The sequence below is a fragment of the Lingula anatina genome, chromosome 9 (assembly GCF_051362555.1).
Source record: "Lingula anatina isolate TDL-2025a chromosome 9, LinAna3.0, whole genome shotgun sequence".
NCBI classification, from domain to species: Eukaryota; Metazoa; Brachiopoda; class Lingulata; order Lingulida; family Lingulidae; genus Lingula; species Lingula anatina.
The window spans coordinates 2,858,291-2,875,427 of record NC_141775.1 but is presented as its reverse complement, the minus strand read 5'-3'; the positions used below and the strand labels follow the sequence as shown (position 1 = coordinate 2,875,427).

General features: G+C 40.6%; 3 protein-coding genes across 3 annotated transcripts; 1 reads left to right on the top strand and 2 right to left on the bottom strand.

The window, feature by feature from the left end:
• The first annotated feature begins 630 nt into the window (after nucleotides 1–630).
• LOC106179839 (uncharacterized) lies at nucleotides 631–10,760 on the top strand. The gene is made up of 12 exons (XM_086995229.1): nucleotides 631–781; nucleotides 1,429–1,612; nucleotides 2,192–2,414; nucleotides 3,093–3,269; nucleotides 4,442–4,626; nucleotides 4,977–5,136; nucleotides 5,317–5,431; nucleotides 6,127–6,277; nucleotides 6,634–6,778; nucleotides 6,950–7,115; nucleotides 7,556–7,746; nucleotides 8,207–10,760. Exons 2-12 carry the CDS (start codon nucleotides 1,439–1,441, stop codon nucleotides 8,236–8,238), a joined length of 1,719 nt encoding a protein of 572 aa, XP_086851355.1. The 5' UTR covers nucleotides 631–781; nucleotides 1,429–1,438; the 3' UTR covers nucleotides 8,239–10,760.
• LOC147759782 (uncharacterized) lies at nucleotides 8,889–10,387 on the bottom strand. The gene is made up of 2 exons (XM_086995232.1): nucleotides 10,005–10,387; nucleotides 8,889–9,027 (listed from the first exon to the last, which is right to left on the bottom strand). Exon 1 carries the CDS (start codon nucleotides 10,385–10,387, stop codon nucleotides 10,007–10,009), a length of 381 nt encoding a protein of 126 aa, XP_086851358.1. The 3' UTR covers nucleotides 8,889–9,027; nucleotides 10,005–10,006.
• A 13-nt stretch (nucleotides 10,761–10,773) lies between the features above and the next one.
• Nucleotides 10,774–16,246, bottom strand: LOC147759781 (uncharacterized). Its single transcript, XM_086995231.1, has 2 exons — nucleotides 12,044–16,246; nucleotides 10,774–11,340 (listed from the first exon to the last, which is right to left on the bottom strand). Exon 1 carries the CDS (start codon nucleotides 12,442–12,444, stop codon nucleotides 12,046–12,048), a length of 399 nt encoding a protein of 132 aa, XP_086851357.1. The 5' UTR covers nucleotides 12,445–16,246; the 3' UTR covers nucleotides 10,774–11,340; nucleotides 12,044–12,045.
• Nucleotides 16,247–17,137: the final 891 nt, after the last annotated feature.

Sequence of the window (17,137 nt, the reverse complement as noted above, 5' to 3'; positions counted from 1 at the left end):
CTGCAATACTATGAAAATCCTACTTATTCCTTCCATATCAGTAAAACGATTGTTGATAATTCAATTTGCACATGATTTCAGGGTACTGAGTAGGTAGGTTGGATTTTATTTTTATTGTATCTCTTACCATGGTTCAATGATTGATTTGACGGGTATCAGCAATATTTAAAAGTCAATTACAATAGTAAAACGAAAGTGATGTAACAGAGAGCCAAAAGGGGATGATGACGTAATGAAGAGTGAAAGGGGTGATGACGTAATAAAGAGTCAGAAGGGGAGGTGACGTAATAAAGATTGAGAAGGGGTGATAATGTAATGAAGTGAGAAAGTGATGACGTAATAAAGATTGAGAAGGGGTGATGATGTAATGAAGTGAGAAAGTGATGACGTAATAAAGATTAAGAAAGGGTGTTGACATAATAAAAAGAGAAAAGGGGTGAAGACGTACTATATATTACCTTGGCCTTTAAGGCTGTTACAAAGGTGGAAAAAAATTTTTTGAAAGGAATCCTTAGTGATAATGATCGATAGAAAACTTCATCCAATTTTGCACCAGCTAGAAGGTCATATTTTAAAAAGTAGGCCATCGTCAAATACGACAACTTCATATAACACTGTCTGTCCCTCCACTGGCACCTCGCTGGAATGGGGACCAGCTGTGTCGGTCTCAAGCGCGGACATGACCGTGCAGATTTAGACGTCGCTAACAGGGACGCTGCGTAGGCGAGGGTGTCCAATAAGTAACCGACCCTCGCTACGTAAGTCGTCAGAACGCTGACAGGTAAGAGGAATTAGCTTACGTTGCTCTAATATGGTATTGCCATGGTAACCGTAACTCACATTATAATACCGGGTAAAGCAGTGTTTCAAGACACCCTCGAGTACTCCGTTCCATCTAAAACCCCACAGCGGGCTTGCGTCTGCTTGGAAAACGACTGCTTTCCCAACAATATTCTGCAGAGCTGAGGCTTGCCAATATGTGATCGTTAAGGTCAAATTAATACACATAGTTTGCTTTATTGCACGCATTGCATGTTTATGAGAGTGGAGTACAATTCGTTCTCAAGGCGGTCAAAAGAATAAGACATGAGTAACAGGGGCTAAACGTAACTTTTTAGGGAAAACTAATTACGAATGCAGCCTATATTGAATGCATGTTACATTACAAAATGCAAAGTTTTATGTTATCAAACAAACTTTGCAGTTTTGATAAAAGTGAACATCAGTTGGCTGGGCGCTTGAAATTGATTTGCAGCTTATACAAAATTGGTTTCTAAGAAGAAAATCTGGACAGTATTAAACGGTTTATGATTTATTAGACTCCTTATCAGTACAATTTTAGTAGATGGTGGTAATTTGAAAATATTTCTCAATTTTTTACTGGTTTTGGTAGCAGATGCAATCAAAAAGTTTCATATATCATTGAAGCACTTCGACCATGTACTCTCAATTGCTGCTGCTTTTGATTGGTGCCTGTGTGGCACATGCGGAGGTGAAGGTCATCAACTCCTGGAATGACGGTTTCCAGGCCAACATCAATGCTCCTGTCACCAAGAGCCACAACGGCTGGGAGATGGTGCTGACATTTGATCGACCGCTATGGAAACTGGAGGTGGGGATAATGTATCTTTAATATATTCTATGTTATTTGTACCTTAAAAAATCATTTTACACGAGTATTGCATGGCATTAAACACACATTCATGTGTAACCCGATTTATGTTTGTCGGTGAGACGAATATTTGGTATTTTCGTACATGTAAATTTCACTCTTAGGATATTTCAATTTCACTAAGTTACAAAGTCAAGCGAGGCAAAAGGTGGCGCCATTATCGATCAAAGAAACAAACAATCAACTAAAAGTAATTATATAAAACACATGATGAATGTGATGTTTAAACAGCGGGTGCAACAATGATGGCCCAAAAGGATTTTGTTCAAGTTTGCGTTTGTGTGGAGGGGGGGGGGGGTGCACAATCACACATAATTCTGCATCTCTCGTCCAAATATGCAATAGCAGACGGCGACTTTACTATGCCATATAAGCCATATGACAGGAAGTGGAATTACTTGTAGAATTGGGCACGTTCTAAGTCCATAACTTTGACGAACTGCCCCCCCCCCCCCCCCTCCGCAATGTGTACAATGATGTATGTGTTGACAGATATTTTTAACATTTTGAATCCGCTAGATATGGGACGCCGACATTATTCGTAGCGAGCAGGGCGGGAAGGTCTGGCATCTCAAGAACAAGGGTCACAATGCCGTGAAGAACCCCGGGGAGAGCATTGCCATGACGTTCGTGGCTAGGGGAGGGGCGAGCAGCGCCACAGTCAGAATTGTGGGCCAGGACGGTGGGGGTACCAACACCGGTACTAACCCCAGCAAACCTGTGGTGGACCCAGTCAAACCAGGTAGGTAGCACGTGCGGTAAAGGGAGCGTTCCCATTGGCCCAGCGTTCTGGCTGGATCCCTCTAACTCTGCGGGGATTCTCGCTGAATTGCTTTCAATATAAATTGATCCAGCTAGTACGATGGGTTTATGGGAACGCAGTTTTTGCCTGTGAACTCATATTACTATTGACTGACCTATGGCGTGTTGTGAACAATTAAATTTTAACTGGGATACTTTGAATAGGAAATTTTGTGCTAGACTCGATCTTTTCCTTACAAGTCGTGGGCAGTTTATTATATTTTATAAAGTTGAGTTTAGTGTTATAAACTCACCAGATGTTTCTGGTGACAATGCGCAGCACAGACCGATCATAATGCAAAGATAAAGTTATGTAAAGTAATAACAATACGTCAGCACTGTTTCTCATTATTAAGAGGAGTGACTTACCAGGTAATTTCAAAATGAAAATTAATTTGGCAACCCGACTTAAGTGCATTTATTTATTTATTTATTTATTTATTTATTTATTTATATATCTTCATCTTGATAGATACATTAGATAGTTACATTTAGCGTAGAACAAGTATAATAATTATGACAATATGAGAAATAAGCACGCGACATAATCATTATCAATTAATTTTATTTCATTTTTTTTTTCGAAAAAAAAAAAACACCGACTCTATTTCCATTGCAGTAACTCCAACAAACACCAAATACAACTACGACGACGTCCTCCACAAGTCCATCTTGTTCTACGAGGCGCAGCGTTCCGGCAAGCTGCCCAGTAACAACAGGGTTCCCTGGAGGGGGGACAGTGCCCTGGGGGACAGGGGCCGGAACGGAGAGGACCTCACTGGGGGCTGGTATGACGGTAAGTGGCCTGGAAATGGGAGGGGGGCAGCGCCCTGGATTGGGATGGCAGAGGAGAGAACGGAGAAGACCTCACTAGGGGCTGGTATGACCGTATGAGGCGTGGATCACAGCGGCATTGAACTGAAAACCTGGGCCTGATTTTCTTTATTACTTCATTTTCTAAGAATTGGCTCCAATGGCTTTACTTCAGAATTTTATATTGAAGGATGGGGTATTTCAGAAAAGATTAGCGCGTATCTGTGTAATGCCAGCGCCGACCCGTGCGGTTATCTCCGGAGCATGGTTACGACGACAGAAAACAAATAAAGGGCTCAGCGCCAGAACCTTATAGTCTCACGCTTATGGGTCTAAGGCCAACAGGTCATAGAGGTTCTATATGGCTCTGTTCGCATGGTCACTTTACGCAACAGTTGGTTCTGAATCAAGCCCTAGTTGAAACGGTGTCACATTCATGTAGTATTAATAACAGAGACACGTATGCCGTGTGAAAGGGTCATGCTCGGCTTAAGGAGCGACGTCACATGATGACGTCAGCGTCCCTACTGCCTAAACAGGACCTCCTCTGACCCCTTGACACGGACGCTATCCACACGAACGTGCCTCATCTCCACGTGCCTGGCTGTGGACCTCGTGCTCTGTGTGTGTGTCACCTGCCTCAGGCGGGGGCTGTCAACCTTAAAAGTCCAAAATACTATATTACATGGTTATAAGGTACATTTTGGAAAATAATGCGATTGCATATTATTCATTGCTTATCTGTGTACCTTCCAACTGTAGTTACTTGTAAAAAAGTCTTATTGGTTATTTCAACCAAAATTCTAATACCTGTATTTATTCATCAATAAGCACTACATTCCGGTGTTAGGACACTTCTTGAAATGCTTGCTCCTGATTTTAACAGTTAAGAGGGGATTGGTACGTTTGTTCGATGGTACATCTTCGTTTAGCAGCTAGGGATCGTATCTCCAAAAATGAATTCAATAGTCATATCAATACATATAACAGTATGTGTATACGAGGCAGCAGTTTAGGCCAATTATGGTCAAATTTGATTAAAAGCATGTTTTAAAATGTGTCAGATCAGAATAAACAGCACAATCACTGCTGACTTCATAGTTGTGTTCTTTAATGGGCAATACATAATAAATGAAAAAAAAATTCATGTTTCAGCCGGTGATCATGTGAAGTTCGGTCTCCCTATGGGCTGGTCCACAATGACCTTGACCTGGGGGTTAGTCGACTATAAAGACGCCTATGTGGCCGCGGGAGAATACAACAACATGCTGTCCTCTGTGAAGTGGCCTCTGGACTACTTTATTAAGGCACACACGTCAAAGAATGAACTCTATGTACAGGTGGGCCTAGGCTGTTTTTCTCCCTTTTTTTATGAATTAGATGATTGTCGATTTATTTATTAATTTTCAATTGATTTTTTTTTGGGGGGGGGGGATTGAAGAATTCTTTATGTTGTAAATTAGGTTTCCGTTGTATTTTTTATATCCATTCATTCTTTCATTTTTTTATAATTTAACTTGTCTTTTTATTTCCCTTTTATATCTATTGATTAATTAACTTCATGTACTCGTATCTTTTCCTAGTTTTGAAAATTATATCCTGTCTTTGACCCAAAGTTATTAGATTAAAACTTGTTTGTTATTAATTTAAACACAAACAAACGTCACACATTTAATTCCCGTGTCTTCAGGTTGGCGACGGTTACGCTGATCACGGGTTCTGGGGCCGCCCTGAGGATATGAACATGAACCGACCAGCCTTCAAGGTCACTTCCGGGAATCCAGGAAGTGACGTAGTTGGACAGACAGCTGGAGCCATGGCAGCTGGCTACATGGCATTCAAGGACTCTAGTAAGTGTTTAGATTTGCGACAAAACATCTGTACACCTGTCAAATGCATATTTTGTTGTTTTATTTATTTTTTTTCTTCTGATGTGTAGGGATTTGAAGTGTATACACACAGTTTAACCGAGTGCACTTGTTTTGGTGCCTCTCTCCCTCTTCATAATGAAATATTTATTTCACTTTTAGACGCTGGCTACGCCGCTACTTTGCTGAGGCACGCCAAGGAGCTTTACGATTTTGGAAGCAGATCTCAGGGAATTTACACCAATCAAGGCGGCATCCCGGCCAAACCGTTCTACGTGTTAGTATATACTATGCCTAGTCATCCCCGACCACTAGCTCCTAGGCTTATTTGAAATGTGTTATCCTTTACAACTGTTGGCTTTTGTTCACTTCCATTATGGCCTTTTGACTCTGGGATTTTGGTTAATCCAAGGCGTGGTTTACAGTTTGACCTTTTTAGTAATATCCCAATGAAACCCGTCTACCCATGTAATCGTAGCGTTTTCTCTTACGAAAAACACAATCTGTGCGTCCTATGGATGTTTTTACTCAGTTTTAAAGGTATCATAAGAACGCCAATTGCATTGGCTACACGCAGTGTCACCACGCACCCCATTCCACCCCCATCCCTGCACAAACGATGCTCTCTAAGACCCCATTCCCATAGCCACCCTCGGTCTACGTAGATCGACCCAACTCTCCGATGCTCTCGTTAAATGCAATCAGCTTAACTGAATGACAAGCCTCCTCTTGTTTCCAACGCACTTAAATAACCACCATCTTCCCTGTATCTAGGCGGAGGTGTGCTAATCTTTTAAGCTGATGGCACTCACTGAGAGTCCCGTCAGAGTTGGACCCATCTATGTGGGCCGATGGTATCTACATGTATGTAAATGGAACCCAAGAAATCATTACGCACAGCTTTACATCAATTCAGAGGCGATTAAGAAAACAGGAAAATTTAACCTCTCGTACGTTTTGTTCTACTTCTAGCTCCCAAAGTTACAAGGACGATCTGTGTGTGGCCGCTGCCTGGTTGTACAGGGCTACAAAGGAGGCCAAGTACCTGAATGACGCCAAGAGGTGGGCCGAGACCTCCCCGTCCTGGGCTTATTCCTGGGATGACAATAAGGTGTCCTGTCAGGTACGTAATGGAGGGGATATGTGGTGGTTGGGGTTGGGGGGGGGGTTAATGACGCCAACAGGTGGGCCGAGACCTCCCCGTCCTGGGCTTATTCCTGGGATGATAATATGGTGTCCTGTCAGGTTACTAGGTGGAGAGAATAGAAAGGATGGAGAGAAAGCCAAATATATGTCGGGCAGAAAAAAGAGCATACAAAATAGTTCTCTTTAAAAATGACAAATGGCATGAATAACAAACAAAACGGGATGGGCTTTTGTACACTGTACTAGACAAATTTGTGTGATAACAGTAGTCCAGTGTAATGTTCTGAATCACAAATAGCTCGTTTAGCGGCCATATTGAATTTTCTCCCACAGTTGCTGCTGTACATCGCCACCAAGGACAACACGTACAAGTCACCAATAGAGAGCTACATGAGGAGCTGGATGCGGGGAGGTGACGTCACCTACACTCCTAAGGGCCTCGCCTGGAGATTGCAGTGGGGATCTCTACGATACGCAGGTAGATCGTGGACTTGTCTTCAGCCTTTTCCGTAACAATTCTGTAAGAAATTGGCAGTACACAAATTATCATTCACTGTCCAGGTTCGGCCGTAAGCTATCGGTATGAACATATTTCAGCTTGTGTTTTATAATCACCATACGTGATCCTTTGATTGGTTTCTTCTTCCAGCCAACACCGCATTCATTGCTCTGAGAGCGGCAGACGCCGGGATCAACACTAACACGTACAAGAACTGGGCCCAGGGTCAGATCCACTACATGCTGGGAGACACCGGCCGTAGTTATGTGGTGGGATTTGGAAACAACCCACCAACACAGCCACATCACCGCGCCGCGTGAGAACTTTGAACTTTATTTTTATTTATATATTATTTATTTTATTTATTTTATTTTGTTATTTATTTTTATTTTGTTTTTTTATTTTCAAAAAAATATTATTAAAACATTTGATGTACTAAGACAATGGCTTGCGCTTCATTTGCCTCTTCCTTCTCTAGCTGTATTCATTTCTCCCTACATATTCAAATCTTGCCTCAGACGGATATACAAATTCATATTCCTGTGTGTTGAATTTAGACGCCTACATGCGTGTTTTTATTTTCTATTTATTTATTTTTTTATTAAAGAAACTATATAGTTTTTAGAATGACAAGTAACAATGCCATTGTACTTTTTTGGAGGGAGGGGGGTTAATTTAAGAAACATTGCGTTTTAACCCTTAAATCCATTTTTTACTCTTTTCGACCACGCTCTTTAATAAAACTGTCTTTTTCAGCTCCTGCCCGATGCGTCCGGCACCCTGCGGCAGCGCCCAGCAGAACGCCTGGGGTCCTAACCCTCAGGTCCTGAACGGCGCTCTGGTCGGCGGCCCCGGCTCCAATGACGAGTACACTGATAGCAGGAACGATTACATCAAGAACGAGGTGGCTACAGACTACAATGCCGGCTTCCAGTCGGCTATCGCAGGTACAGCCGGCTGACAGGTCTAGACCAGGCCCCGGTTTCACAAAAAAGAAACAAAAAAGAAAGAAAAAATATTAAGACAGGTTCCCTGGTTAAGAACATAATTGCCCCCTATCAGGAACAGTGATATGTAGATAGAACTGACCTAATTTTTATTTATTTATTTATTATTATTATTATTATTATTATTATTATTATTATTATTATAGAAGCTGGGGCCAGCAATATTGCCTTTATTATTTTGTTGAAGATTAATGAATGACTGACAGTGTTTAATGTTGATTGCTATCCTTTAGTTATTTTATTTAATAAGGAATCAGTTGTGTACTGTTTTAGCAGCTGTTGGTAGATTTTTCGGATTATTGACCATAGGCGGTAGAGTTAGAAAGATGTGCATTTACAGCAATGTTGTGAATCAGCGTTTTCGATTTCAGATCCTTTAATAAACAAACTTTATTTGCAGGTTTGAAACACTGGGCCCTTCAAAAACAGTAGAGAGTAACTATTCGACCCCGTGCCAGAGTGCGGCTATACACTCCGTTCAGTAGGTAACACCTGGGACACTACGGAAACAGCTGTGCTTTGTGCTCTTTGTAATTTATGCTGTGAAAAAATGATAAAGTGATAGTAGTAAAACTATGGATATTTCGTTTGGTTTTGTTTTGAGAATTTTACTGTTTGCGTAATACTAACGTCTGAATTTTCTAATTTGAATTTCACAGTTGCATTTCACATGCTGAATTTCTTGAACCTACAATTTAAACAACCTAAGCCAGTTCTTTGGATAGATAAACAGGTATCTTAATGCTATACGTCAACATTGACCTACTTTCTTAGTGGTAATCGAAAACGAAGTTATAGACGTGTATGATTATGCGACTGACTACTGCGACTATAAAAGCTGGCAGTAGTGTAATATGATACTGAAATTATTTTCTTAGGCATTTTACGAAATTGTCCATCTGCAGATGTTGAAGTACCCTACAGCATATCCCACAAACGATTATATTATAGTAATGTTCCATCTCCGAACTTTCACTTAAAAGTTGTATCGCAGCTTCAGGTGTTGTAAATATACACGACTCAAATCAGGATGCTTTATTTGTTTAAATCTGTTGGATACAATCGTTACATAGCAGGCTGCAAAGACAACCACGTACACATGCTAAGCCACCGCTGTTGGTACAATGCAAGATATATTTGTGCTCTAAAATTTTGGTTGATCACTCGATCGTCATCCAGTGTTGCCTCATCCATTCGGTAGCTGTGGAAAGGAGCTGGTTTCTGAAATGACGTATAATTCGAATACAAGACGATGAAGGAAAATTTACGCAATAACATCTCTGCTACTAAGTTGTAAGATTGGAAACAGTGTTGTAAAACAACATGTGTTTAGAGACAGAGACTAGAGCAAACAAAATAAATGCTGTACAGTGCTTTCAATATAAGTGTACAATTAAAGAACGTATAAAGCCAGTGCTTGTGATAAATAATTGCCGCCAAGTCACTACACAGTGCCATATAGTGTAACTGAAAGAAATGTCACAGAAGCCTGAAGAATAACTTCCCAAAAGTTATATTTGCACATTTTCTTTTCTGTTTTCATTATTTCTCGAACTGAAGGAAGAAATAAGATGAAATGTACGACCCGAAAATAAAAGAAAGTGCGACTTAAAATTATTTTACTGGTGCTCCAGAAATTCATTTGGGCTGGTTTTGTTGCAGACAGGATATTTACTCTTGCTTCTTATGTATTTTTAACAAGTAACCTAATAAACCTACCTAAAAACGAAGGAATACGGTTTAAGATATAAATATTTAATCCGTGAAGCTCAATGACTTCAACTTACACCCCATTTCCATAGATTAGATCGACTTACTTTAGATCGACCTAACTCCCCGGGGGTTCACGCTAAATAGCTGTCAGCCGGGCGGACACGAAAGTTAATTATCCCCTTACAGCTTGTAGTAGGCGGGACGGACATTTAAGCCAGATTATCTGACAGTAATCTAGTGAGACTCCCCATGGGGATAGAGCGATCTAAAATCTATGGGAATACGCCCTTAGTAACACCCCCGCTTTGCCTTCAACGAATGCGAATATAGTGCCAGTGAAAGATTTCTTAATCTTACAACCAAAAATGTACACGGGTGGGTGTATGTGTACTCTTAATTCTCGTGAATGATTTACACTGTTACTATAGAAAAATCATTATATAAACTACAATGTTAAACGATCAGATGGCCTCCTACTTCCGTACCTCTAGCTGACTCTCAAATAACTGAGGCTGCAGGAGGCTATGGGCTCCACGCAGCCCCACGAACACTCTTCATACGAGTACACCACCCTCATCAGATACCAGGCCTTCATGTAGAGAACTTCTGCCTTCCCAGGAGTGCAGTAAGTGTTGAAGAACGCCAGGGTGTCGTCCCATTTCTTACACTCGGCGTCAGGGTGAAGGCAGCTGCACTGGAACCATGCCCGAACGCCGTCAACCGTCTGCGGCACGAGGAGAGGCCTGGGGTCCTGGAGAAGCCGAGCCCTGGTACAGAACAGACGCAGGCCGGGTAGAGTGGCCAGACCTGTTCCCGATGTCACCAAGACAACAGTTACGGTCAGGCAGAGAGCTGTGACTGAGAACATAGTGCCAGAAATGTATGCCTACTGATATACAAACAGTTCGTTGAAGTAGTTTTTATTTATACAATAGGTTTTGAAGTAATTATCATTTCAATTATAAATCACCATTACTTATTTAAGTCATTTGATTGTAATTATACAATTTGAATCATGTCATAAAGGAAGTAATTTCCAAGCTTAGTTAGTGTATTCAATCATGAGCTAGTTTCCGGTCATCCGGGCTATTTCTGCTGGCAGCAAGGCGCATGTCCAGGATCAACCTTCGTGGAGAACGCGATGGATATTTTAATGTCTATGTTAGTATATGGAGTATCATGTCAATGCGTAATTATGCAAGCCATTGTAACGGTAAGCTTGAATAAACTATAGTATCAACCACATGAGACGAGTTAAATTTCAGCTAGTACAAATAATATTTATACAATGATTGAACACCTCTCTGAGTTCCTGATTATTCAATTACCCCAAAATGACTTTTCATGCTTGAAATTGTACTATTAACCTTCCTAAAAGGGCATTGATCAATAAACGTACTGTACGTTATACTTTACTCCATTGTCAAATCGTTAGATTAAAACAATGTGCAATCTCCGCCTTATTATAGCTTAGATTAAGTTTATTTATCAGTTCATCCATTTAAAAATTCAAAACAGGATGTGTGAAAAAATGTCACTCAAAAGTACATAGACATTAAAGTTTGGCCCGGGTTTCAAATTTTGAAATTGAAACGTACCTGTTGAAAATGTTCATTGTACACAATTTCAAATCACAATGTTTTATTTATTTTTTTTTAAATATATCCGTTGAATACAATCATTAAATAGCAGACTGTTATGCCGCTGCTATTAGTACAGGAATGTTCACTCTGGATAGATCTACTTGTGCAGTTTAATTGTTTGGTCACGTGGTCGCCGGCTAGTGTTGACTCATCTCCAGTTGGCAAAAGGAGCTTGTTCCTGAAATGATTTAAGATTCGGTTACAATATTATGAGAAAAGACTTCAATTGTATGATTCAGAACAGTGTATATTGCCCAAGAATGTGTGTAGGGACGCAGAGAAAAAAGAAAGCAAAAACTGATCCGTTATGACTAAATATTTCGGCCAAACCGGCCGTGTCACTATATAGTTTCAGAGAGCAAAATAAAAGAATATATATCACGTAGGCCTGTTACATTATTTCCCAAAAATGACCTTTGCACAAATATTTTCTGCTTCCTTTGTTTCTATGACTAGAGGTAGACAAATAGCCCCAATAAACGACCAGAAATTTGAAGAAAGTACGGCTTTAAAGCCTAGCTTTTACTGTTTCCCCATAGACTCATTTGGGCTGATTTTGTTACAGGCCATTTACCCTTGCTTTTTATGCATATTTCAGAACAAACATAAAAAACATACATAAAAACGATGGAACATGGTTTAAGACATCAGTATTTTATCTGTGTAGCTCATCTTAGTGATACCCCCGCTTTGCCTTCAACAAATGCGAATATGTAGTTTAAGTGATTTTTTCTTAATCATACAATGGAAAATGTAGGCGTGCGCGCGCGCGTGTGTGTATGTGTACTCTTTATTCTCAGGGATGATTTATACGGTTACTATAGAGAAATCATTCTATAAGCCACACTGTTAAACAACCAGATCGCCTTCTATTCCCCTACCTCTAGTTGACGTTGTCTCTCCAGTATTCCTTTAGGTAACTGCTGCCGCAGGAGGCTATGGGTGCAACACAACCCCATGAGCACTCGTCATACGTGTACTTCACCTTCGTCAAATCCCTGGTATTAATGAAGAGAACTTCTTCCTTCCCAGGAGTACAGTACGTGTTGAAGAACGTCAGGGTATCGTCCCATTTCTTACACTCGGCGTCTGGGTGGAGGCAGCTGCACTGGAACCATGCCTGAACGCCGTCAATCTTTTGCGGCACGAGGAGAGGCCTGGGGTCCTTGAGTAGCCGAGCTCTGGTACAGAACAGACGCAGGCTGGGTAGAGTGGCCAGAGCTGTTCCCGCTGACACTAAGATAACAGCGGCGGTCAGGTAGAGAGCTGTGGCTGAGAACATAGTGACAGAGCTGAATGCCGACTGATAGGCCTATACAAACCGTGTGATGAAGTGGCTTTAATTTATACAACAGGTTTTGAAGTAATTATCATTTCAATTATAGAGCACCATTATTGTTTTAAGTCACTTAATTGAAATTCAACAATTTGAATCATGTGATGAAGGGAGATATGTCCTAGTTGAGTCAGTGTTTTAAATTAAGGGCTAATTTCCGGTCATTCTGGCTTTTTTCTGCTGGCAGCAAGGCTCATCCCCAGGATCAACCTTCGTGGAGAAAGCCATAGATATTTGTATATATATATATATATATGGGTGCATTCCCAGAGTTTTAGGTCGATCCAGAGATTTAGATTTAGATCGACCAAACTCCCTGGGAGTTCACGCTAAATTGCAGTCAGCCGAGCGCGCACCATAGTTAATTACCCCCTTACAGCTTTTAGTAGGCGGGACAGACGCTTAAGCCGGCTAAGCTGACAGTAAACTAATAAGACTCCCCACAGGGATAGATCGATCTTAAATCTATGGGAATGGGGTCTTTGTTAATATATGGAATGTCATGCCAATGCGTAACCTCATATTATACAAACCATCGTAAGCTTGCGTCTACTATAGTACAGTACCAACCACAGAAGAAGAGTTACATTTTAGCTAGTACAAATAATTATACATGTACAGTGATAGTTGGGCAGATGGCACATCTCACTTTTACCCCCTCGTTAATTAAACAACCCCAAAATGACATGCCATACGTGAAATTGCGCTCTTTATCTTCCTGAAAATGTCATTGACCGATTAACGTACTGTACATTATACATTATGTAATTGTCAAGTTGTTAGCTTTAGATTGAAACTAATATGCCTTATTATAGCTTAGACGAAGTATATATCAATTCATCCATTAAAAAAATTCAAAACGATATAAATGTTACGTGGACATCAATTTTTTTTTATGTAGTGTCATGTCAATACAAGCCATCGTAACGGTAAGCTTGAGTAAACTGTTACCAACCACAGAAGACGAGTTACAATTTAGCTAGTACAAATTCTCATACAGTGATAGTAGGGCATAATGAACACCTCACTCTGAGTCCCTGATTATTAAAGCACCCCAAAATGACATGTCATGTTTGGAATTGCGCTATTAGTTTTTCCGAAATTGCCATTGACCAATACACTTACTGTAAATTGTACATTATGCCATCGTCAAATCGTTAGATTGAAACAATCTCCGCCTCATTATAGCTTAGATGAAGTATATATCAGTTCATCCATTTAACAGTTTCACAACGGGATATGCGGAAAATAGAAGGTAACGGACATAATAGTTTTTTAAAAGTCATAATATGTCAAATAAAACGTCCCATTAATTCGATATGCAATGTAAAGCCCAAACTTAAAACGAAAATTGGTTGTAGAAGGGTTTCCAGCTAGATAAATAAAAACTTCGGTAATGAACGCCACTATTATATGCGCTGTGTAGTTGTGAGGTACATTGTACATGTATACCAGTGACTAACACGCTGACGGGTCCATAGTTTTACCATGAATGGGGGGGGGAGCATTTGGCCACATGGAATGACAAAAAGTGACGAGGGAAACGGTAGAAGGGAATACCCTTACCACAAGTAGGCCTACTGATGCACATACACATCCCTCACCCCCGCCCCATCCGTCATTATGACTTCTGTACGTTAATTAAACATTTTAAATAAAAACAGGGTGCTGTAGATACACAAAAAAAAACGTTTTCTTCAGAACTTTCACATATCCGTAATCCTCACTTTCAGAGGCCTCACTATCACAATTGACACAACTGGCGTACTGTCAATACTGTCAATCCCTTGTATCGAGTTCTCCAAATAATTTATTTCCTTGCTGCAAGTCTTCCGCGTGCCTGCTTAATCGTCACATCCCCCCCCCCCCCCCCCCCTCAGTTACACCAGTGAAGAAGTCCAACAATGTATACGCCTACCAGTGTGTTTAAAACATTAGAATACCTTATAATTTAAAACACTGGTTCCGCGGTATTCCCAATGTCCTACTTTGAACAAGGAAGAATAAATGGACGACAAAGAAGAGGCTAAATGACTAATTAGAGAATGTGTTAGAGAAGCTTAACAGGGAAATAAACACGATTCAATGTGGCAGTGTTTTTGAGGGACTAGAGTCACAGATGGCTCTGAACAGTAAGGAAAATATTCACAAAGAGATTTAAATGCACGAGAAGTATTTTGTTGAACTTCACTTTATTTTATAAAACTTAACTGCTGACCATCAATCGATAAATTTGTTCTGTGAGACATATTTTTACTAGCATTGATGCCTTAATCAAGTTAACCTCTTCTGAAGAAAATGTCCCTGTTGCAGATGTCGGAACTTCGGCCTTTTCTTTCGGGCCTGTCCCTTCTCAGGGATTGTCACAGCAGATTATCCATCTCCACTCAGGTGTTCATCTCCCACTCCCAAATTTTTCATATCCTCCTTGCTCGCACCAGTGGATCTTTTCCACGACCTCCCTCATTTTTTCTTTCCTGTTGGTTTCATTGCCAGTATTCTATCCCACTTATGTTTCCCCCTCCGTCTTACGTGGCCCGTACACGCACCAGCGCAGCCTCCACTCCTTTGTGTTTTGTCATCAAGTTTTGTCTTCCTTTTTTTTATATAGGTACAGATTCCACCCCATATACCGGTAGTAGCATACATGGTCTTAAGCATGGCCTGAACAATTTTCCCTAATTTTTTTTTCCAACATGTTTCTGTCGCATACCATTCCCGTAACTTTTCTCCATCCATCCCAACCTAATATAATTCGCTTTCTCAACTTTGTGCAACTTCCTACTTCCTTGTTTACATCAAAATTATGCCAAATCACAATGCAGACTCCAAAATATATAGTAAACAGGAATCCTACCATGTAGTAATACATTCGTATTTTTAAAGGCCTCCTTCCCCTTTTAACTGTTTAACTACACTATCGTAACACAAAGCATTATAGACATTTTATCATGGTATCATCGTTATCATACATTTCTGAATGGGGACTTCATTAAATAATTATAATCTAATCATTGCTCAGTTTTGTAGTCATAACAAAACGAAAGATAATTTAATAGACGTGCAATAACCGTCCACTATAGTTTTTCTAGCTGATAAGGAACTGGGTACTAAATTATTCCGCACAACTCCACATCCACCCTGTCACGCTATCACGGGGGAGTTTCAACTGACAGAATAACGGCAATTGTCTGTCTCGATATCAGGGGTGAGCTTTAACTGACAGAATGATGACGGATACGGACAGACTGACGGGACATTCGCCTTAAGGTTCACTCACCACGCGTCTGAACACTCCATGGGACTACGGAATAACTGCAGGCATGTTATACATTTACTGCAGGTATTGATGTAAAACGATTGGGAATTCCCCTTTGGTGTGCGACTGCGTGTAACTATGGAGTCAACGTTGTTATAAAGTCAATGTACCCAGATACCGGTGTGACGAAATAGAAGGTCTGAGTAACAGAGGGTGCACCCTCAATTTAAAAATAGAGGTTAGGGTTATAGCCTGACGTAAGTGGTCGGATATGTAGGTTGAGACTCAGCTGTGCATATTAATGGGAACCGGACTGTGTATTATGGGAGGCGCTCTGTCACGTCTCATCTGTGCTTGCACATATTGGCAGCAGTATGGACCTACATGTACGCAATTAAGTGGTGTCATTTGTGACTGTGAAGAGTCGGAAGATGATTAACACTACTGGTATGTGAAAGTTTATTTACCCATATGCAGCTGGTGATCGAATTTCTGATGAAAGGGTTTTATGTGTCAAAAGCACTATACTGTTTACATTTGTAAAACGCACAACAGTCACAGTGGTGCGTGGATGAGTGTGTCGGGGGGGGGGGGGTACATTAGCTACGGTGTTGAATACAATTCCTTCTACCCTTTTACCTCTCTTTTTGTTAGCACTACCCCCTCCCCCGTCTACCCCATCCTACCCCCGGTGTATAAGATCCTAAACAGGGCATATATATATATATAAGTAATGTTCACTACCTGAGAATGATTTTATAGCTTCGTATTTATCTGACTGGGAACCCTTCATTTAATTTATCGTTTTATGGCTTGGGTGAACATTGGATTTGTTAATTATTATCAAACCGCTCAATAATCTAATCTTTTCTTGGTTATGAAGTCACCACGGAACAGAAACAAATTAATAGGCAACGTACAAAGACTGTTCACCATAGGTTTTCTAGCTGCAAAGTAACTGTATGTTAAAATCCTCCTCGCAACTCGACATTTTTAAAACTCTTGCGATATCACGGTTGAGTTTTATGTGATAAAATAACAGCATATTGTCTCTCTCGACATCAGGCTTGAGTCCAATTGACATAATGGCAATGAACAGAGTGAGAATGACGGGACATTCACCTTTAGGACCGCCCACCATGCGTCTGAACGCTCCATGGAACTACGGAGTAACTAGGCCACGTGACTGCAGTTATAAACAGTATATAGGGAATTCCCCTTTGATGTGCGACTGCGCGTATCTAAGGGATATCTATACAACTGGCACCGGTAGGGCCTATAAATGTACCGGTACTACATGTCCATGTAGCATGAAGAATGTCATGTTCGTGTTAATATAGCCATTATAAATTAATAGTCAGAATAAATAGTCGAGCCTAG